Here is a 23906-nt window from a genome sequence, read left to right on the forward strand (position 1 = left end):
CCCCCATCTCACACCATAACTGAAAGCTATATTTATAACTGGCGAAGTATTTCCCCCCTCTTCAAAGACAAACTGCTGGTGAGGCTCTTCTTCCTCTGCCCACTTTGCTTAAAATGTTCACAGCATGAATTTTTATCTCCACAGTGGGAGGCCAAGGATTAGCCCCAGTCTCCAAGAGGGTGGAGAGATTTAAAGGTCAATTTAATTAGCTCATTCTAATCTCTCGCACGCCTAATGTAAATGTCATTGTTTTCTAACTGCTATTTTAGCAGACAAGATTGTATTTTAGAAACTTTGAACACATGAACTATGTGTTGGATGTAATACAAATACTCTGTGTAACTGATTTAAAAAGGGATCCCAATAAAAATTGCCGTTGAGTCTGAGCTTTTCCTAAGAAAGAGAAAAACGGCAATAGGAAAATTCTGGCGGTAAAGCATAGAGAGCTTTAGAAGAACAGTAATCTTTCAAACTGACTGGCTTAACAGCTTCTCATTGATTTAAATCTTCCCCATTTCATGATGTCTGGACAAAGACAAACAATGGTTTCTGGTGCTGTGATCTCATCCAAAAGCTGTGGAAAACTAAAATGGGCTTCACAAGCTCAACGTACCCTAAAGACAAATCAGATCACATCCCAGACTATTTAAGAGTGCCTCTGGGCAAGCTTTGCATGAACAAATAGGCAAAAACAAGTGCACAGATGATGCTCTGTGATGACTGAAATCATAGGTCAATGGAAAAGCCTGGCAGTGGCTCATGGCTGTTGCAGGATGATGTACACACGGTCTGACTGTTCTTCTGCAGCAGAAGTCACGGTGCTGCTCTCTGGGCCAGGCACAGCTTCCCAACAAGGCAAACCTGCAGCTTCCCCCAACCTTTTTTTTCTTTTCTTTTTTACAAGACCTCAGGAATCATGGACTTGGAAATTAGTCCAGGATTACTGATTAAGAAGGACATCAGAGAGACAGTGTCATACAACTCATAGATGACACAGATGCTCCAAGGTCATTTGCTGTAATTTGAAACAAGTAGCCCACTTCTGAGATGATTTTCAGGACAGTGTTTTGTCAGTGACTTGTAGAGGCAAGAAAGGCAAAGCACTGGTGTTTTTTTTAACAACAGAAGCACCAAACCCAGAGATATCTGGGTTGTCATACAGGGACAGGTAGGGATGACTTTTGAGTCTATTTTGTGTGGTGACACTGCATTCTTGCCATTAAGCACATGCTTATCTGGAAACCCTGCTGTGGAAGCGTGGCCAGGCAACACTGATCTCTGACACCGGAAGGAGTCTGACATGGAGAGAAGGATACCTGACCTGCCAGTAACATATGCTACAAGCACATTCAGGGGTGTAGCCTCCTCTGCCTTTGCCAGATATATGGACAATTTTTCATGATGATTTCTTGTCAGCTCATAAGCATGACTGACTCTCAAAAGGCCTATGGCAAATGTCATGGGACCTCCAAAAGATGAAAACAGGACACCACTGGTCCTGTGCTGCACCCATCAGAAATAGGATGATGAGCTCCTTCTCACAACCTTGGTAAGAGGTGGATGTACATACTCCAAACACCTATGAACATTTATTTTAAAAAAAATGTATTCAGGCAGTGATTTCTATGGTGAAAGATGTGAAAAACTTCTGACAGAAAGAAGAAACACAAACTTTTCCTTTTTTGCATTGAGCTATCCTTCCAGGAGAAAGGTTATGGGTTCTTCGACTTCGTTGAATAAGAGTTAATGAATAAAACATGAGGGTCTTTCCTAAATCAAGTTATCCTATTGAGACCATAGATCTGGGTTTGGAGCTGTCAGCTTAAGGCATGCACTTGGCTTTGGAAAGAGTTAGGGCTCTTTTCCTGGGAGCCTTTTCCCTTTAGCCAGGCAAAGCTTGGCTTGATGCCTTCCTTTCAATAGTTGTGTCTGTAAAAACTCAGGGAGTACCTATCAGTTTGTTCTTTTGATGTTGCCAGCACATGCTAAATTACTATTTTCCAGCTTGAATGCATGGTTGTGAATGATACTCAGTGTAGGCAAGGAACAACCAAAAGCAAGGCAAATTAAATGTTTTCTAGGGAAAACTGAGAGAAACCACAAGTTAGAATTTCTGTTGCCATATGTACTAAGGTTAAGTCCCACCAACACTAAATTATTATTTGGGCTGACACTTAAGGCACTAAATCTTCGAACATTAGATTTAGATTGCAAACTTCATTTATTATATGCTGGAAAGACTACAAACAGCACAGTTTTTGTTACTACAGCTGGTTCGACACTTTACTACCACTACTGTCTATACTCACATCAAACAAGATGTCAGCAGTTCTGAACTTGGTATCAATATCCATTTGAGATCCACAAATATCGCTACGATTTAGGACGGCTCATGGAATGACATGTAGAACTCGGATTTCTTCAGAGTGCAGTATAGCAAAGTTTATTGAAAGACAGATTCTTTTTATACAGTGTCTCGGTAAAATGAATAGGATTGATCCTTTAGGGCACCGCCTTTTTGTAAACATCTCTACTGGTAACCAAGTTGGAAAAACACCAGGTGTCAGGAGGAGGATATCTATAAGGTTGTTTTGGGTTCCTCATGATTTCCCAGGCCAGACTGAGAGAGTTCTGTACTTGGCTTTCCCACAGGCTCCAAGGCACTGCCTGGAGCCTCAGAATCCATGTTCTGACCACTGTCAGTTCCCACACACAAACTATACTCTGCTACACATCATCTGATAGATGAACCCAGGAACTTTTCATGCACTCTCAGACTTACCATACTAAAATAAAATGACTAGCACCAGTATTTTCTTTACAAGACAGTTCTGGCTTTGACGATTTTTAATGCACTTTATGGAATTAATTGAAGAAACTGTCTTAGGAATAAGGTCAAACTCCTAACATAGTTGCTGCTGACCTTGCTGTCTGTAGTTTGATGCTAGAGGTGGCTTGTTCTTTCCCAAAACAAGGGCCAAGAAATAAAAGCATGAATTTTAGTGCAGATGCACCAGCTGAGAGCTCTGATTAATATTTCTTTGTCTGAAGAAACATATCATCCTGGATTGCAAGGTACTTTTTAAGTTCCTAAGATAATGTTTTAGGACTTGTATGAGTCATGTAAAATGAACAAAAATATATAGAGATTGATAAGAATTTTGATGATGTGAAGTTTAGATACCTCAAAAGAAAATCATATTGAAGGTTGACATCTAAAAAACAAGCCCGGAATTTGCATTGTTTTTCTGATGCCTTGTTAATAGTCTGGACTACAAATCCTTCTGCACAAAAAAGCTCTGGGAGATATTGAAAAGTCTCCTTGACAGCCTTATCAGAAGAAGTTAAAGATACAGAGGTTCGTATGGTTTGTTATTAGGAAAGCTGCTTAAAAGCAGGAATTCTCATTAATTATTTTAGATTTAAATCTTTTATATGGAAAAATGCTTAGAGAAATACCAAGCATAGGTAAATTAAAAAGAACTTACGGACCCATCTGCTAAAAGTTCTTTATGAATTCTTTGTCTTGTACAGAGAATCTCAACAAACTGCTTCTGCAGACAGGAAAAGTCAGATCTGAGCCTGTCTCCTATTACACCAAGTACTAAAACTTCAAGGGAAATCAGTTGTGCTCTCCCTCATCCCCAGTATAAGGATCATTAGGTACAATGGGAAATTGGTGCCCTCTGGTATGAGCAATTGTACTTTATTGGGCAAGAACCCAGTCTTCCTCTTTTGCCTAGCAGAATCCAGATGTAGGATTCAGCAATAACTTTAAGCAAGAACAGATGTGTTGGAGCATAGTAAAAAAAAAAGTTTCCCTTCCCAGAGCAACATCAGTAGATCCTATTTTTCTACAGATTGTTGGGGGGTGTTAGGTGAGCTGCCTGCCTGTTAAATCTCTCATGATTTTGCAGTTTACAGAAGCTAACCTTATAATTCTTCTAACAGAACTCTACTCTTGGATTTCTAAGATAACAAAGTATGTCAACTGACTTGAGAAGAAACCCTAAAGAACTACAGCTATCCCATTAATTGGAGGGGGGGGTGGGTAGAGGGGGTAGAAATCTTTCTGTAGAATAACCTTTACAGTGTCTAAAGCTGAGGGGGAATGCAGAAATTAAAATTAATTTACAATATCTGTTTTCTAATAATTTTTTTCTTTTCTACTAGAAACAGCTAAGGCATTCAAGTATTCTCCTGCGAATATTAAAAGGATTCTTTTTTAATTAAACAAGAAAACACTAACAAAAATACATAATTTACCCTATCAAGGCAAAATCTGTCATTACTTAATGCTCTGGCTTTTGGAATTATTTTGACACTTAAAAAACTAATCTTCAATCAGAGATCCATATGTACTTTCTTGTAACATCCAACAGTACAAAGCAAAACAATAGTCTCTTTCCCTTTGATAATTTATAGTCTTTGTAAGTGGTTAAAATGGTTTTAAAGTTTTTCCATCATTCAAATGCAATTTTGATTTATACTGACTGATCATCACTTGTGTTCCCTCTTTTAAGAAAAAACAGCCAGACCAGTTTTTAATTTAATGCAGTTACTGTTTTAGATTTTTTTAAATATAAGAACAAAGTTTCTTAACCTAGATTAAAGACTTCATTTATCATAACAAGTTTGTACTGGCAATCTCTGAATGAAACTCAAGGCTTCACTAACTTCATTCTATATTTTCTACACTGCTGTCCATTATAAAGCATGAATCATAAAAAAAGTCCACACTCAGTATTAGCAACCTCACATACATCTCCACCAAATTTCAATCCCAGTTCAGTACTAAATGTCTCTTGGAGATGCCCAACTAGCTATGAAATATAGACAGATGCAGGACAGATTACCAAAAACCTCTCAAGAAAGGGAGTTGGTTTGTGTCCTGTGAAGGAAGGGAGTTCATTCCAGGAACTGTAATTGCCATTACTAGAAATGGCTTCCTGTAAGGCATGAACCATATACAACTTTAGGAATTCCTGACTGCAAAGACAAAGACTACTTGTAGGAAAAAATCATGTACTTTGTGAGATTTAAATCTCCCCTTAGAGACAAAAGGAGACCTCTGTAAGACAGGTTTCATATATTAATTACTCCACACGCGAACTAGATCTATGTGCTATGTAGTCCACAAAATCACTACAAAATGAGAAACCCAATGTAAAGAATTAAAATTAGTACAGCCCACTACTTAGAGCATACACTACCAATTTTTTTTCATGAGGTAGGTTTTGTTTTTTTAGTGCTTACTCATAAGGAAAGACTATTTGCCCTCTGGAAGAACTCATCAAGGGTATCAGCAGAACATTCTGAAGAAAACAAAGGCATTTAAAATGAATGTTCTCTGAGACTGTGACTGATGTGTCTGACTAATGAACAAGGTAATTGGGTTTATTTATCTAAACCAATCCTTTCTGGCTCAATAATGGGAATGACACTGTTCACAGTTGACTAGGGCTCCCTTCCTGAAAATCATTATATAAGAAAAACTATCAGAGAAAGTAACTTGATATTTCTTCTGTAAGCTTTCTCTTATTTCTATACTGCAAATAATTTTTCAGTTTTAGGTTTGATTGTGAGTGTAAGACAATAATTTTAATCAATAATAATTGGAATAATTTCCTTGAAGATAAAGGTTATTTGAAAAAAGTATATACAGTGAAACTCCCTTTGTCGAATTAGATTCCCTTTTTAAATCACAGAGACTGTAACATTAAAATGGAAGCAACTTCTACATTTAGTAGGGATAATCCCTATCTTACACGTGGGGAGACAATTTTTCTTTATGCTTAGCTCTGTAAAAATAATTTAATTTTGAAAGTGAGTTCAAAACACATTAATACTTTGAGCATTTAATTTCTTTTCTTTTTAATCAGATTAGTCCAGTAGAAAAAGAATTCAGAGTGATAAATTGCTTGGGCTGAGGAAAAAAGCAATAGTGAAGGCAGACATTGTCATCCCTTAGGTTAAAATTAATATTAACTATCTTCTGTTTTTCACTAAATATGCTTTAAATACTAAAAAGCATGAGGTTGTTTTCCTAATACATAATTTTGTTGTATCAAAAACCAGGATGTAGTAACATGTTCTTATTTTGGATGGTTGATTGGTTACGTTACCAAAAGACATAGCTACAAAGAAGTATTTTTGGTTTTAATCTGAAAATTTGGACAGTTTATCCAGTGACAGTTCCTTAATGCAGTTTTATCATTGTTATCATTAATAAATCCAAACAGCAGCATAACATAGTTACAACAGGAATTTCTGTTGCAGAGCTGCAGTGCAGATGGAAACATTTCACAGTGCTGTGGAATGCAGCATTTTTGATTAAGCCAACTTTGCCAGTTTTAACTCACTACAGCATCCTAAGTCTTCTAACATTTACTGAACTCTACCTTCCACTGTCTAGTAATGTCAAAAGCCCCTGTTCTAAAGATAGCAAACATGAATTGACATCAATTTTAAAAGCAATCACACATCTTCCTTCTTTGACACTCATCCTTTTCCTTTGCCAAAAAAAAAGAAATCTTCATATAAATAGATGAAGTAACTTCCCAAGCAATAGGATCCTCTTTGGTCCATTAGCAGAACTGAACCAGGAGTGCAATTTGATATATCTGTTAAAACTGCTGGCCTCAGTCTTGGTGCATTTCCTTTTGAACAGCTCTTCATAAATAGGATAATGAAAAATCACGGAACACGATCATGACAGCTCTGCCAAAATAAACCAACAATCCTCTTCTCTTCTGAATGGCAAAGTGTCTTAACAAGGTTACAGTGGCTGTATGCTGAGACTCATAATAATCTCTGTCTACATCCCCGCACATTTTAACCCACCTATGCATTTCTAACACATTGTTTGATCCCGAAAAGGGGCAAATTGCTAAAAAGGATTGTTGAAGGACTCAGATATAGATTTTGGCTGCAACATTCAGTTTGCTCAATTGGCAAGAATGGGAGCATTATTGTACAAATGCATTTTGCAACATTTGTTTAACTACTGAAAACCATTTCTTAAAAATTCACTTATATCTTAGTAACATTATAAATATAACTGCAGCTCACATGAAAATAGTTTATAAAAAGCAAAAGAGTGTGAGAGAAAGCAGTACTGGGTTGCACAGCAAGCATTCTTTAGGACAGGACATCTTGCAGTGTGACTGCAAAAGGAATTATCCCTGTGACTGAAATGTTGTGCATTAAGAACTGTTAATGGAAAAGGGAACTGTCAGTGAGAACTGGCAAATCAGGCTAAAGCAGAGTTCAAGGACTTTCTTTTGCAAGGGCAGAATGAAACTCTGACTGCATGGAACAACCCTGCCAAATCTAGAGCGATTTCTTAGTTTGCTGTATCTGCTTTACACAAGCAATTTGTTTCCAGATCCTCTTAACAAGGGAAAATGAGACACAATGAAGCAGGAAGAAGCTGGCAGGCCACAGGTCACTCTCTTCTAACCGAAAAGAGCATGAGGGGAAAAATAAAAAAGGCTGTGGTCATTTCAGAAACCACATCTAATACAGACAGAACACTGAAGCAACTCTTATCTAAGTGGCTCAGCTGAATATAGAATCTCTTGCCAGAAGTGTCCAGACATTATTTTTCCTGGTTATTGCAAGAGGTACTACCCTGCAGCTTCAATAACTGTGACTTATATGGAGGCACTCTAATGGGAAACACAGAAGACCAAAGATGGCAGAAAGGCAGGAACCAGAAGACAACTGGGGCAGGCCAAAAGGTGTAACAGAAATGTGCATTTCACCAGTCTCAGCTTTTTCAAAGTGAACTTACCTGAAAGTCTTGATCATCAATTCCAAACCTCTCTCTTAGATTTCGGAAAACCATTGGACAATATTCTTTAAATTTGAAATGACTTGGCATGTTTTCTCTGAAAGAAGATAAAACCAATACTACTTCATTACTGTGCATACATAATAAGCATTTCCAGAATTTTCTCTCAAAACTGTTCATAGAAAGCTGAGGGTAACAACCCTCTTACAATTTCTCTTCTAATGCTTTTTTACAATGAGATTGGGTTGTTTTTCTTCACAATGCTTAATGAATGTTTATTTGCTTGCTATAATATCTATGTGTAGCTAAGGAACCACAACAATGATGAAATGAACATAAACTGTATTTTGACAATTCTGAAACACGGACTCAAGAGAAAAGAATGCTTTCCCACTGTCCTAAACTTCAAAGGGGAAATCTTAGACTGGCTTATACAAGAATTATTATACCATCTGTGACATCAAAAATTACTAATAGTGCCAAAACTTCAAGAAAATTTGACTCATTCAATACAGAACTAATTTTAATATCCTAGTGTTCATTTTGGACCTATACAAGAGAAAAGTTATTTTGACCTTTGCCACAGAGCAGAAGTCTCAAAGTAGCAAAATTTTTCTTTTCTACATATATTCTTGAATAAAATTCAGGTTATACACAAACCAGTATTAATAGTTTTGTATGTCTATACGCATTGCTCATGGGGCATTTTATTTTTAAGAGACAATAGATATTACATGAAATTACCATAATACTTCTGAAGCTTCTAAATGATGGGTACGATTTTGTATTATGGAAAATAAAAAGCTGAACATTATTGACATTTGATATAGGCTTTAGATTCTCATTCTTATTCAAATACTAGACTTAATAAAGAGCACATGCATATGAAGTTATGTTTTTAGAAATACACAAATAAATGCTCATATCAGCCATAAATAATCATACCAAGAAAGGATCACCTTCAATATCTAAGATACTCATAAGGCAATAATAAACCATATGGAGGAAAAACTCTACCCAGCAGCCTTTGCTGTTGCTTTTTAGAACAGCACAGATGGTTATGTTTATCTCAGGATTAACTTAATCATCAAAACTTCAGTCCCATGCACTGAAAAATAACAGAGTTCATAGTACTTCATAAAAATATCATTGCCACTGTCCACTTCCACACAAAATTGTTACTTGTACTTACTTGTTGAAAAGGTGATTGTCCACCTTTATCTTTGAGTACGCTTTGAAATCATCTGGCATCAACATAACAGGGATTTGAACATGGCTCAGTTCATTGATCTACGGAAAACAGAATATATTTAGTTGCTACTGTCTTTGCAAAGATGCTACAAATATATTTTATTCTGGAAGTCTAATATTTCCTGTGTATATATCCCAGGAGTGAATGCAGGTAATGGAAGAATGTAAAAGCAGTGTTATTCTTTCCAGATGAAATGCAATCTCAAGAGTGACACTTTGGAAGAGAAGAAACAGCATTCCATATTTAGACTTGTTTCAGAAATAAAAAAAGTGCTTTAAAGCACACCTGGAGTGTACCTTTTATGGAAGGTCAATGACAATGCCAGCAAAAGGTCTCCTATACCAACACATTGTTCTTGTTTTGTTAGTCAAGCTATGCTTCCCAAAGATAATTCAACTTATTCATTTCCAATGACTATTTACCCCTGCAGCTTATGCAGTAATCTTACATGCCTTGAACTGTTTAGAGAAAACAAAGTGAAATTTTTCATCCATGTGAATGTACATACTTTCAGCTCAACATGCAGAAGATTGTTTCTTACACTAGTGCAGAACTCAGACGAGTTTTTATAAGTCACAGTATTCTGGCATTTCTTTGATTGTTCACTTTGGACAAACCATTTAAATAGATAAATTTTTGCTTAGAAGTACAGATGCACATAAGTCCTAAGGTTTTCCTTATTTTCTTACATTCATGTGGACCACCTACTCTTCCTAGCTTTGAAATGAACATTGTCAGTATTCTCAAGATTAGGATTTTTCCACTTATATTTGTAATTTACTTCTGACCACATCTCTATTATAAAATGTAGACAACTTAACCAGGATCTAGTTTGTAGGCATGTTTTAGTACTGCATGTATTAATCTACCCTTACTTTGCTTAAGTTTAACTAAAACATGATAAATACAAGACAGAATTGTTAAGCTTGCAATGGTCCTTCCAAACCAGGAATGAGATACCCATTACAACAACAGTCACCAAATACCCATGACACACGTTTTACCCATGGTTTTACAGCACTCTACACCCTGGTCATGCATCTCAATTTACCCAGACAAATCTTTTTGCTCATACAGAGTACATTTTTTCTCAGCAGTTTCCTACAGGGTTTAGAGGGAAGCCCCACTCTGTAAGAGTGGAAATGCACAGCGGGGCTGGATTTAGCAACACAGATGTGCTCCTGTGCTCCCTAACACTGCTTATCCACCAGTGTTTTCCAACTAGGAAGATGTTAATTGTCAGTAAATGCTACCCTGCTTAAGAAATGCTTTTGGAGAAACCTTCACTGAAGCAGCTATAAGTTAAAAATACTGGAGGGAAAAAAAAAATGCACTCCCTGGAAGTATGACCTTTAGAAGAACTGAAGTTAAACAAAATAGGAAAAGAGTGAAGAGTCGTCTAGCTCTTAAGCAGAAGAAAGAAACCAATATGGGCAGGCAGGTCAGGCAGTCTCCTTACCTTTCAATACTTTAAAGCCTCAGTAATGTTCCCTGCTATGTCTCATTTTTATCATTCAGATCCTTGCAGCCCACATGAAAACTGCTAAGATCTGTTACATTTTACAGAATGCTTCTTTGGAAAGACCTGAAAAGTTCTAGATAGAAGTGTGGCAGCCATAAGCAGAGCAGAGAAAGGAAAGAGAAAGGTCTGGGATAAGCTCAAAGTGCTTCACTCCTTGGAGATGGAGGGAGAACGTTCTTTCCCCACTCCAAAGGACGAGAAAGAAGAAACTCCAATAAATTTTTGAAAACACAGCTGTACAAGCCTAATAAATCATGATGACACCTCATTAAATACAACGTAAAATAACAAAACACTGATTGAAAAATCACTACATCCAGCATACATGCTCTTACTGAAGCTGATACCGCCGTACATCAATCTCACCCTGAAGCCACAAGGCAGTTCACAAGTCTGCAGAACCAGTCTAGCTGCTGTACAAATAAAACCAGGGACATGTAGATATATTACACAGAGATATGAAATTCTGAACTTGTTTTACAGAATTACCATCTCTTTCAGATTGCCAGATCACACAAATTTCACACTTCAACGAAGAGTAGCAGAAACATACATGCATGTATGTTCCAGACAAAAATGATCCCGAGAACACCTTCTGCTGAATGCTGTCAAAAATGCTGAACCGAAACATTTTCAGCTACCTACAACGAACAAGTTTGCTTGCAAATTCACATTTTAGATTATCAAAACTGCGTTGATTTCATTTTGATGCGTACTTGCTTTCCTCATTTGCTGATACAAAGTTCCTCTGCATACATCTATAGATTAGCTTTCATGCTGTGGATATTTAAAATTGTGCTATGTAATGGCACAGTTTTACTTGTGCCTGTAAGGCCTTACAAGCATCACCTACGCAGTGCAATGAAAAAGCCTTTGTATATGCATATGTGGGGATTCTTAGATTTTAAGAAAAGAATTCCAAAATACTTCTCCTAAGAAGTTCCCTACAAGATGTGAATGTACACTCTCCCCATTCCCCAGTCAAGCAGAAAAGTGCCCACTAACAGAAGTTTTGATGGTTTTGTTCTGTTTCTTTCAGGAGGGATAAATTTTTCAGGGTGCTTTTTTTTGTTAGTGTTTTTGGTTGGTTGCTTTGGTTTTCTGGTTGTTTTAGGGTGGGGGTTTGGTTTTTTTTTTTGGTTGGGTTTTTTTTTAAAGATTCATCCAAATCTGAGGTAAGCAGGAGTAATTTCTCTAATATTTTTAGAAATTCCTCTCTAGGAGAACAGGAAAAGAAAAAAGCAAGTGATGAACACACTGTAAAAGTGACCTTTGGTATAGCACACCATCTGAGTAATGGCACATCCCAGTAGCAAAAACCATTAATTAATTTAAATCTTTCAAGTACAGTGTCTGGTTCTTTGTGCAATAGTACATTTTTGGATAGATTTGATGAGGCCAGACTGGAAAATGCACACAAGACAGAATGGAACGCCCGTGTCATTAGATCTTGGTGGAAACTGGAACCACATTGTGGGGGGGAGGGAGAAGAAACAATATCCAAAACACCCCCCCCCCCCCCCCCTCAAACAGCTCTTGAAAAGCTAAAAGAAAAGGGAAAGGTCAGAGGGATCAATTCTCTACTTGGCCATCACTGTGTGAAGAAACAGTCACATCTGAAAGACACTAAATATGAAATGCAAAGAAAACAGTTTGAGTCTTCCAACTTATCTCAAATGAGTATTTTGCTTCTTTTTCTGTGTTTGAAAGTTAAGCACAACAGAAAATGTGTTAAGATGCATGTGATACCTTTGACAAGTACTATGCCTGTCTCTTCATGTTACCCATTTAATACAGTTAGCTCCCTTAGCAATAGCAAATGAGATGTGTGTGTGAGAATGAAAGTTCAGTATTCCAAATGAGCGCAGGAACTGTGTTACAATAGCTGTAATAATTGCATAAGAAATACCCATTTTCCTCTAAGGAGTGCTTTTGAATGTAATAAAATCGTAAGCAAGATACAATTTCCCAAAAGAGATAACTGCAAAGCATACATGAAGCAAAAAGAGCTCACTGGACAGAGGACTGAGGTCTCAGGACCAAACATTCATTTAACTGCAATTACTTCTGAGAATCCACATGCACAGCATCTCTGTAATAAATGCACGTGCATCATATTGAAAAGGAAAATTCTTTTAGTCTTGCAACCTACATCCTTCAATTGCCTTGAATTACTGTTGCCAAAGGAAAATTTTGCTGCAGATTGTCTTTTTTGAAATAGACAATGCTGGCTGTATTTTTGAAGAATTCAAATCCCATAAAATCGCCTAACAGAATGTATTGTTTTAAATATGAATGACTAAAATTTTAGTTGCACAGTAACCATGCATATTATGTGTAAATACCTCATGTGCATTAATAACATTTGTAAACTTACACACACACAATATTAACACAAGTGACCCGGAAGCCTCTCTTTAAGTAATTTATTCAGTATCTTCAGTGATATTAGCATAAACAGAGGTGGTTATGCAACTTGGAAACATCTCCCCACAACTTACAAGATTTAAGACAGAAGAATGATAAAAGCCTTAGACTGGCATTGCCCCTTTAAACACGCACACAAAAAATTGTGACTCAGAGTGGTGGCTTGGCCATGGGAGGTGGGAGAGAGCCAAAGCAAAAAGAAGCTTTCAGGCAAAAAACGACTGATTGCAACTCATTTTGCTCCTGCAGGTTTAGGATTGAATTCACACTGTCAGGAAAACAGAGGTTGTAATTAAACTGCAAATAAGGGAATAATAAAAGCCTACTGGACATTGAATAAATAGTAAGACTCAGCTGGTAATGATTTTGAAATTAGCACACAGAGAGGTGTTCCCACAAAGCCATCTTATATTGGTGACATTTCAAATAAGCTTCTCTAATTTATATGATTTGAAATCAAGCAATGAATATATCATAAATTGTTAGGCATTATTAATGGCCCTTATTTAATTCAGATACATTCACCCTAAACACCACATTACTAGGGCAATGCATAATTAAGCATTAGTTTTCATTCTGTCAGAACATAAGCAGCAATAAATTGCTTGTATGCAAAGCAGACAATGAGATATTTAAACAGCATATAATAAAGGCAATTTACAGCACATATTGCATGTTTAGCTAGAAGAGTCAGAACAATAACCCTATTCTCCAACAGATACAAGGTGATGCCTATTGCTACAATGCTACAGCAAGAAACCTTCCTAACACATTACAGCTGGTATTACTCATTTTAAAACACAAATCAAGCAAGCGACCAACCGACCAAAAAAATCCCCATAAAAAGCCCAAAGAAGCCATGCACAGCATCCAAAATTCAATCCTGAACAGACCACAAACCCACTCAGACTACTTAGCAATGCCTAGTTTCTTTTGAAACTCTTTTCCTATTTAAAGCTTCATCCTCTATGGAGTTTTCTGCATTTATTGTTGCAGCTTTAGTATACAGCATAGATACTGTTTCCTTTTAATTTCACGTATCAGTCCGCCAAACTCGCTGAAACTATGGAGGGGATGCGTTGTTTTCACACAGAGCAGCCTGATAAAACATCTCAATCGCAGTTACATCTCTTGGCAGTTTCACACACAGGAAAATCCCTGCTGCTCCTGATGCTGGATGTGGCAGAAGTTGTGGAAGTGCTACCTTCTTTTCAGCTGTTTATCTCCCAGCTCTCTTTGTGTACTGAAAGCTGATTCACAGCAGTCTGATCTGCTGAGACAAACAAGCTGCAACTGGTTTGCTACTCTAAGAGAAAGACAAGTGCATTTTACACAGATCTGGGTATTTTTAAACACTGATTTTGGAAGAAGTGGGAGGGGTAGAGACTTCGGAAGAAAGAAATTTTTGGGGTCTAAAAATAGAACTGAACTTTTAACACCACCAGCAGTTCTGAGATTTTTATGTTTGTGGTTTTACTTTCTGCATCATAGCTTCTCCTTTGGCAAAGAAACTTGCACAGAAGTCTGAAAAGAAAAAACTAGCAAACCATATTTTTTGGTTTAGACACAAAATCACCATTTTGAACAGGCCACAGATTTCCTCAATGGCACAATTAATTCATTTACTGGTAGGTTAATGCTAATGAAAGCAAGTCTATGGGCTTCTAACGGATTGGTCTTACAAAACAAGGCTGCAGAACAAGAACACAACAGAGGAAAACTCTTTGGGGTATAAAATTTCACATTTCGGGGACTATTATTTCTCATTCTTCCAGCACCTTCTTGATACTGAACACCCTGCAGGTCTTACCAAACAGAGCATTTTCCTGATCACTAGAGCACAATCACCTATTAGATAAAGTTTCTTAATCTTATTAATTCTATTGTCCTGTAAAAAGCCATTTGCAAAGCTGCTCCTATTTTGTAAGAGTGGAGGTTTAGGTTCAAGCACAACAGGCTGAGTGGTGACAGGCAGAGCTCTAGGCAGGCATTTACATCCTCTCCTTCCCAGATGTGGAACACTCTGTGGTATTGCTACCAGGACAGTAAACGCCTTGTGCTGAAGTATAAACTGAAAGTGAAGTGATTATTTTACAACTCTTTGAAATCTACCTTGAAGGGTCTGAAAAGGGTGGATGAGGTCAGCAGCTAATCAATTTTGTGGAAGACATTTGCCTGTTACAGGGCAAAACCATCATTTGATAAATGTCATTTGACAGTTTAAATTACACTCAAACCCATTCTTGCAAGAGAAATAAAAGGTTAAGCTAAGTTCTGCTGAAGAGAAATAAATCAGTTCAGCAAAATACTCCTTAATTTGTTTTAAATGAGGTTTTCATCATTTCAATCACTCAAAAATTAATCTCTTTCCCCTACCTTCCACCCCTTCCCCCTCCCCCAAGGTAAAAACTATCCAGGCATTTTTAAAATTTGGCAATGTGTTAGACTTTAGAAGGCATATAATACTTCTATATACGGAATTCCCAGTTACCTATTCAGAATCAAGTCCTGAAATTAATGCAATTACATGACAAAAAAGGAGGATAAAGCATTTAACTTTCTCTGTGTGTTTAGAATAGTTGCAATTTAAGGTATATGAAGAAGAAAAATCAAAAACCAAGTTAAATCACCTTGCTGTCAGGTGAAAGGCACCTACATACAAGAATCTAAGTTTTACACGTCTCAAAACATCTACCACTAATTACCAGAGCAGCTTTGTGTTTTCACAGTACAGGTGATGCCTGTCATTAGATTTCTGTCTTCCAGTAAAATTCAATAATTTAATACTAGAAAAGTAGGCCTAACTGAACCAAAAGTATTCCAAACTGCCTTAATGTACACTTTTCCTAAAGTACTAAGCACAGAATATCTGAAATACTCCACAAAAGTATTAAACATATACTGTATGTAGCAATACTGAGAAACGAACACCTCAATTACAGCTTTTACATTTTATCAAAAAGAGTTGCAAGACCTTTCTGAAGTCTTATGATCTGCTTCTGAATTAAAAAAAAAAACCAAAAAAACCAAACAAAAAAAAAAAAAAACCAAAAAAAAAAAAAAACCAAAAAAAAAAAAAAAACAAAAAAAAAAAACCAAAAAAACCAAAAAAATCACAGCAGACCCCAGACATTTTCATGAGACTTCTTTGCTGCTGTTTTCCACAGCAAAAGGATCTGTTTGGGGAGGGAAGTACATGCATCCATGTGGAAAACAGGATATTGTGACATACTCAAGAAAGATCTGGACAGGATATTGTGACTACCAAACACAGTCCTAAAACAGAGCAAAGAAATGGTTTTCAAAGAGCAATCATGTTCATTTTTAAATTTGGAGTATCAGGGTCCAAAAATCTAGACAAAGGGTTTTATAGCTTGGCTATCACTCCAGTTCAGAGACTTTGGAGTGACAAAAGAACCTACAACCAAAGCACTTAAATTGCATTTCCTTCCCAACTATTTTGACGCAAACTTTTAAGTCTTTCAAGTCTCTTGGACACCTGCACAGTCTAGAATACCCAGAACTGCTGCATACTGTCAGACAAGCATTAAGTCACATTTCTACAGGTTTGGTTAAAGTTCCCATGAATCTCCTTACACATTTCAATGAGTGCAAAAATTAACACTTCACAATGTGCCAAATAATCAAAGGCCAAAAATAAATTAAGCAGCTCAGATACAATGTCTGCCATGATAATCCCTCATTCTCCTAAAAGCTAGGTCAAATGACATAATATGTACAAAAACATTAATGCCCATTAATGAAATGGGAAATAGAATAATAGAAATATGACTTATTTGTAGTGGAGATTTTTGACAAGCTAGACACTTCTAGTAGCAAATGGCACACAAAATTAAAGTCCTATCTCAGTCCAAAAGAAAATCACAGAGGACTGTAAGCTCTTAGTATTTGGATGAGTTGTGAGGCACACTTTACACATGAGCTCATCCTTGTTTGTAAATGCAATTGTTAAGAAGACAACAAGACAAGGGACACAGCTCAAGACAACAATTTGCAAGCTATTAGCTTGCCACAAATCTGATAAAAGAACATTTTATTTTTTGAGCAAAAATATCAAGTCATCCTCTTGAAACTTAAATCTGTGCTGCCAGGTTGATGCACTTTGACAATCTTTCGTATCAATGGGCATCCTCAATTATTGTTTGGAATACTGATTTAAAATACAAATACTTGTCACAAGGTCTGATAGCCACCTGGTCTGTATTTTTCTAATTAAAAAACAAAATGCTTATCTGGCAAGAGATAAACTTTTAGCTCACTTGGCTTTGTCCTGAAAGCTTCACAAAAGAATGACTACAAAGAGGAAGATGGTAGGAGGCACCATTTATTATGACATAGGGAAAGGTTTAAAGAAGAGAAATTCAATTCTATATACGAAGTAAAATACACTATTCACAGACAGACGTTCTAATAAGTTTCTGAATTATCTATTTATTGTGGATTCTAGAAAAATAATTCAACAAGAACAAAACTAAATAAAATTACACTTCTATTCCATGAATCATGTCAGCCAGATTTGGAGAAAAACCAAACTTGCCAACCAGCCAGAAAACAAACCTAAAGGAGTCTGACTAATAAATAATGCTCATCTCATAACAGCTTTCAGGATTCTATTTTTCAAGTATAATATCTCTGAAAAGGAAAAATCAGCTCACGAAATTAGACATAAAATTCCAGTAAGCAGTTGAGCGAGCAAGCAAGCAGAAGCTGTAGCCTTACATGAATACTATAACTGAAAAATGAAAATCAATAGAAAAAGCGTCTTCAACAGGAAGGCAAAGCATAATGGGAAAAGAAACCTACAGAACCATTTCGCCTGTAACGCTTGGCTGGCTTAATGAAGAGAAAGGCTTTAAGAGCATCCTGTCTAAGAAAAACAACCTGGGAAGTATGCAGAACAAATGCCATAAAGCAACAATTTAAGACATCAGATGGGCCTCATTGTTTTTCACAAGTTACAACAAATGTAGAAAGGCCAATTTTTTGCCTATTTTTACACTGGTATAATGAAGATAATGCATTTCACATTATTATTATTATTAGTAGTAGTAGCAACAGTGTTAAAGAAGACCAGTTGTGAAGGTGGTTTAATGTGCTGTCAAACATTCCAACCTCACAAATATGTTATTATTTAGAAAACTGTTGGCTTGTGAAAAGATGACATTAAAGCATGATTCCTTCAGGCCATTTCTGACTATGCGTTAGGCCAAGGCTGGAGCCGTGAGGCAAATTTTCTGCAAACAGCAGCAATTCTATTTGCATTATATAAATCTAATTTAAAAAGTTAATTAGCTGACCAAGAGTGCCACTGGAAGTACACAAAGGTCACACAACCTGTATTTCTGTGCTCTGTAAAGCACTGCAGCAGTTGCTCCCAGTAACATGGACCAACAGAGTAATTGGAGAGCACTAGGGACAGAACTCGCTCGGCTAGCACATCTTAGCCTGCAGCTAAATGCACCTTTTTTAGCTTCAACCTAAATTTCCTATCCTTCAGGAGAAGTAATAATTTTACATGTAAGCACCATGCAAAATATTGTGCTAGAGGTCCAAATGACTAAGAATTAAATTTCCTCGGATAGAGAAATCCCTCCATGCCTCTGACACATCTTGGTTGTTGCACTGTCCTCTCGCATTTACCATATGATCTTTTACTTCAAAGTAGTGTAATGCCTGAAGTTAGGCTAACAGGTCTGCAGTCACCTGTGAGGGTTATCAGCTTTCCAGGTTTTATCAGGATTCGTGGTGGTGCATTGCCCTCCATCCCCTTTCCAGGCTGCACTGTGATCTGAGAAATGCCCATTAGGCCCCAGCCTTGAAAACAGCACCAGGGCTCAGCTCCTCTTGAGCTTATCAGAAACACAGTCTGGTCCCAGGAATGGCTAATGAGCTCCTGTTTTCCTTATGAACAGCCTTGGACAATTCTTCTTGCCTGAATGGCATAATGTTCCTGTTCTTGCACTTTCAAAGAAAGTGCCGACCCAAAGCGTGGCCAGGCTGGAGCGCTGTTCTGACTAAAGCCCACTCTCTTGCCACCCTATAAACAGCGATCCAAAATGAGTCCTCTGAGCTCTTCAGGGCTGCAGTGGGCTGTGATCAGTGACCTCCATCTGACTGGGGCCTCTCAGAGCCAGAGAACCCTCATGTTTGCCAAACTTAGAAGCTCTCTGAACAACAAGTCCTGGACTTAAACCTCCACTCCTCGAGGCTCAACCTTTCACCCAGGTCGAAGCAGGGCATTCTAAACGAGAGGAACTTTCCACATGTGCCTTACCTGCAGTGACTCTGTACGTCTGTCTGCATGCTCGTGTGCATGTGCTATAGCAAATCTGAGAGGAATGCTGCTTTCTTAGATGCTTAAATACCTTGGATATTGAAGCAAGATAGACCTGTAAATAAGCCTGTGATATACAATTTAAATACTTACTTAAATACTGCTAAATGCTGTTCTTTTGCTGAGTTGTTACTATAACTTCAAAGTTCTAAGTTAGGTTAAATGCTATTAAGTGTTATTCCTCTGTTAAATTGTCATGGTTAAGTCATAAATTAAGTTTAAGGTGTAAGTTAAGTTAGGTATAAATTAAGTGTTGTTCCTTTGTTAAATTATTTAAGGTAGAAGTTATAAGTTAAAGTACTGTTAAATGCTGCTTTAGGTCATGTTCCTTTTCATCCTCACCCTCACTGCCCTTTTAACACAGCACCTAGACACACACCCCTAGATAGTTCTCAGTTCACTTTTGTTTTGATTGCCTGGATTTTGTTTGGTTTTGTTGTTGCTTCTTTTTCCTTGCTGTGCCTTAACTGTCCTGTAAGTAGTAGAGTGAATCTTGCCAATGAACTTTGTCCTGCTGTAGCTTAATATTAAATCTAGCTTTTGCTGATACCCTTTATTTCTTAAGTGATGTCAAACATGCCTTCATAACAGGATGCCACACAGACATTTTGCTGCATGACGCCACTGTATGGGCTTTGTTTATGAAAATGGTCTCAGCAAAAGCAGAAGCTCTTGCTAGTCAAGACACCATGACAGCTGGAAGAAGATACGAAAGGCCTTAAGTCCCAAGGAAACCAAAGAGAACCCAAACGGAGTAGCAAGCTCAGAACAGACACCTGGGATTGTTTAAAGGTTGTTTTAGCACTTTCCTGTCCACCTCATCGTGACAGGATGTATGGTTTCTCCTATGGATGGTTTCTAAATATGCATTAACCTCCCCTTCTCAAAGACATTAAAATACACATTTGTTTGGATATATACTCTGCAGCTTCTGGCTATGAAAGTTTACATGCCACTCTTTCAGTGTTTGGGAAAGACCAGTATCCAGGTATGGTTATAACGAGCTGGGTTTTGCTACTGCTCTGGATGTCCTTTTTCCTCACAGAATCTCAATTTATTTTAGCAGTAATACTACATACAGAATTTCATTAATTTGTTATTATTACTTATGAGATATTAACTGCCCAGATATAACAACTGCAATGTTCATTTTGCTGAAGGCTAAGTTTTTAAATTACTGCACAATATTTCAAAACCCCAGAAAGCCTTCCCAGCCCTGCAGAAGAGGAGAGTAAAGGGAGGGTGTAGCAGATCCACTAGGGGCTCACTGTCTCCCAAGTCCTGTCACCCTCCTAGTCCAACTAAACTGTGAGTTGAGATAATTATACAACTCAAGGTAAACATCTTCTTTATCCCTTGATATGAAATAAAATATAATCTGTTAAAAGCAACATAATGTAATGGCACAACGTTTTCCCTCTGTTTGCAGGTCAGAATTTTGCTATCAGAGGATTTCATAAGCTTAGGGGGACAATAGGACACGTACAATAGGCAAGATGACAAATCCGCTTTCTATTTATACTTTTTATAGCCCATAAATAAAAAGCAACCCCAGTGGTCTTAGTGCTGTTAATCTGAACACGCACCAGTGCCACAGTGCCTCCGAAAGGAGATCAAACAGACATTGCCAAACTTTGTCATTCAGTAAGCACGGCAACAACAAAACATCGCTTCAACTGTAAAGACAAAACCAAACTGCAATGACTCAAAGTTTTCTGCAGCAGTTTCTATTATGTTAGCCATGGTAACACTGCTCCAAATCCAGTCAAAAAGCATTTCCCATGACGAGGTGGTTGGTGACAGTATTTGATCAGCTGCCACTCATTTCCTCTCCAGAACTCAAGAATCACATTTCCACGACTCAGAGAGCAGAACCACCCCACAGAAATTCTCTATCATCACTGACATTTGACTCAGGTTATGTATTGCTAATGAACAGTATGCGAAAGAAAATCTAGCTTTTTGATTATTTCCATATGTGAAAATCCAAATTAAAAACATTTAATGATTTAATTTATCCCTTGAGCAACAATTTCATATACATACGTACATATTTTACATATACACATAAATAATTTAATTTAAAAAGCCCTGAGCTACCAATACACATTTTCAACCATTAATGCTAATCTGAACACAGCAAATTCTCCAATGCAAATCAAAGAAAAAAAAAAAAAAGAGTTCTGAATAATGCACCCACAGTGAGCACAACACTGGATTTTTGAAGAGCTGAAGCCACGTGGTATCAAATCAAGCAATATTTTTGGGACCAGAGGCAGGAGCAGACTGCCTGCACAGCACAAGGGCCTGGTGAACTCGGCTCACAGCTGCTTTGCATCACCACACCAGCACAGGCAATCTGGAATGTGCACCCTCATGCCCTCCACGTTCCTCTGTGCACACAGACTCATTTTTCCCATTTGCAGTCGATGAAATAGTTTCTGAAAAACAGTGTTAAAGAGGAAATACTGCCCTTACTTTTCATTTAAATATAAAGACCTGAAAAACATATTTCAAATTTTTTTTGAAAGAGGAATTTAATGTAAAAGCCACTGCCATTTTTCTCAAGAGGTCTGAGACCACAAGCTCTCATACTTTGTAAAATATACCATAAAATGAGAAGTAACAGTAATCTGCACTAATGACAACGCAGCCACTGATTTCTACTATTAATTTCTACAGCAGCAGAAGAGTGAAAGGGCTGCAGGGTCAGGTGTGATGTGTTGGCCCTCCAAGCCAGGAGTCAGAGGCAAGTTCACACGCAGCAAGATAAGGATCCTGCTTGTTGCTTTTAATCCACCAGGTAACATACAAAACCCAGGATGAATTAAAAGTATCTACTTCAAGCTTGTAAGCTCAGGCTTTTATTTCTGGTATTTGATGCCCTACCATTATTTATGAAAACATTTATGATTATGTACAAATTTGACTGCAAATGCGCAGTTAATACTGGGGCACTTCACAGGAAATCTAGAAGAAGCTCCTCTGTCTAGTTACAAGAAAGCTTTTGAGAAGAAAACAGGCTCAGTGAGCCACAGGTCTTCTCAGAAAAACATACAAAGGCCTATGCTTCAAACTTGTCAGTGTTGCCACCATCACCACAAAAGTAACACTTCAGATCTGCACCATTTTCTTCTGCTTTTGCACCAAAATTTTTCCCCTTCTGACATACCTGGGTGTGTGGTCAGCTGTGTGACAAACCAGACCTGGAACCCAAACTAAACCTGCCAAAAAAGGATTCTTGTTCATTTGGATGACTTGCCAAATCTGCTCACTGTGAGGTTGCAGGGAAGTGGAGGCAGCAGAGAGATGTTTCCTTCTGCAATTCCTTAGCTTGAAGTGCTTGGACCATGAGCTAAAGCCCCTCAAGTTGAGAGCGCTGCTTGCAGTCTGAGATGTGATTATTACAAAGTGAAGAAAAATGCATTCAAAAATGTACTTTAAAATTTAAATGAAATTTTAACTTCAATACCTCATAAAACATATGACAAAATGAAAAATAACAGCAACCAGAAATAATAACTAGACTTCCTGCACATAAACCTATTTTGACATTTGATTTTGCTGCCAACATTTAAGTACTTCAAAAAATCCCGAGTTTGCTGAACTGCAAAACTAGCTTTAGGTAACTACCTTGTTTTTCAGGTGCAGACAGAGTATTTTCTTCCTTTCTGCTAACAAAGTTGAACAGATAGGTCATTCAGAGTTGAAAAACCAATTGGGACTCAAAAAACCCAACTTGTTTTCCTTTTCTGGTCCCCTGATTAAAAAACGCCACGGAAGATGAGACTAGTTTTGAAATCTTAAAGCATGTTTTTGAGTTGAACTGATTACAGTATTCAGATAATACTTCCTTTTTTTTAAAAAAATTATGATGTCAAGTATAAAACTCGGTTTGATTAACTTATTTTCCAGTTTTGGCACCCTGGATATTTAAGGCTGCTTTATTTAACTTAGGAAAAAGAATGCTGGTTTAGTGCATTGCTTTGCAATTTGTCAGATGGAGTTTGACAAAGGGGATTTAAAAAAGGATCTCTCTTAAAAAAACAAACTCTTGCCAGCCAGCCCACTGTCAAGAATCTTCAGAGCAGACTGGCATGCAGTGGACCTTCCTACTTAGATACTACTGACTTCATTAAACACAAATACAAACCAGAATTAAAATCAGTTACATATCAACACCAATCAATTGCTTATCAATCCAAGCCTCATTTAAACTTCTGCTTTAGAATTCACTAGTCTGCTGCCTCAGAGTCACTTAAGCAGAGCCTTGTTTGACAGGGTTTTTGTCTCATGCTACCTATTGGAACCTGAATGGATGAGATTTCTCTAATGGGCAAGTAAACAGAATTTCATCTACTCACAGCAAGAAAATGTACAATTGCTAAGCACTCACCAAGCCAATAATCCTCAATTCTTGGCTAAGAACTGCCATGCCTAAGCATCAACAAGACTGAAAAAGTATACAACATTCAAAAGAAAAACATTAGGTTTCTTTTTGCCTTAAAATGTTGTGTTCCTTTAATTCAAGTGTGTATGACAAGTTTTCAATATT

At 37.4% G+C, this 23906-nt stretch overlaps 1 protein-coding gene across 2 annotated transcripts in view; it reads right to left on the reverse strand.

The window, feature by feature from the left end:
• Nucleotides 1-23906, reverse strand: part of PIP4K2A (phosphatidylinositol-5-phosphate 4-kinase type 2 alpha) — a 108634-nt gene that overhangs the window by 41456 nt on the left and 43272 nt on the right. For both annotated transcript variants that reach the window (XM_066198984.1, XM_066198993.1), the window contains exons 2-3: nt 8988-9085; nt 7796-7892 (exon numbers count right to left, since the gene is read on the reverse strand). In XM_066198984.1, the coding sequence (XP_066055081.1) occupies nt 7796-7892; nt 8988-9085 (195 nt within the window). The remainder of the gene's footprint in view (nt 1-7795; nt 7893-8987; nt 9086-23906) is intronic.

Source organism: Chamaea fasciata, unplaced genomic scaffold (genome assembly GCF_029207755.1).
Source record: "Chamaea fasciata isolate MVZ Bird 193981 ecotype frontalis unplaced genomic scaffold, bChaFas1.0.hap1 SCAF_1, whole genome shotgun sequence".
In the NCBI taxonomy this organism is placed as follows: domain Eukaryota; kingdom Metazoa; phylum Chordata; class Aves; order Passeriformes; family Sylviidae; genus Chamaea; species Chamaea fasciata.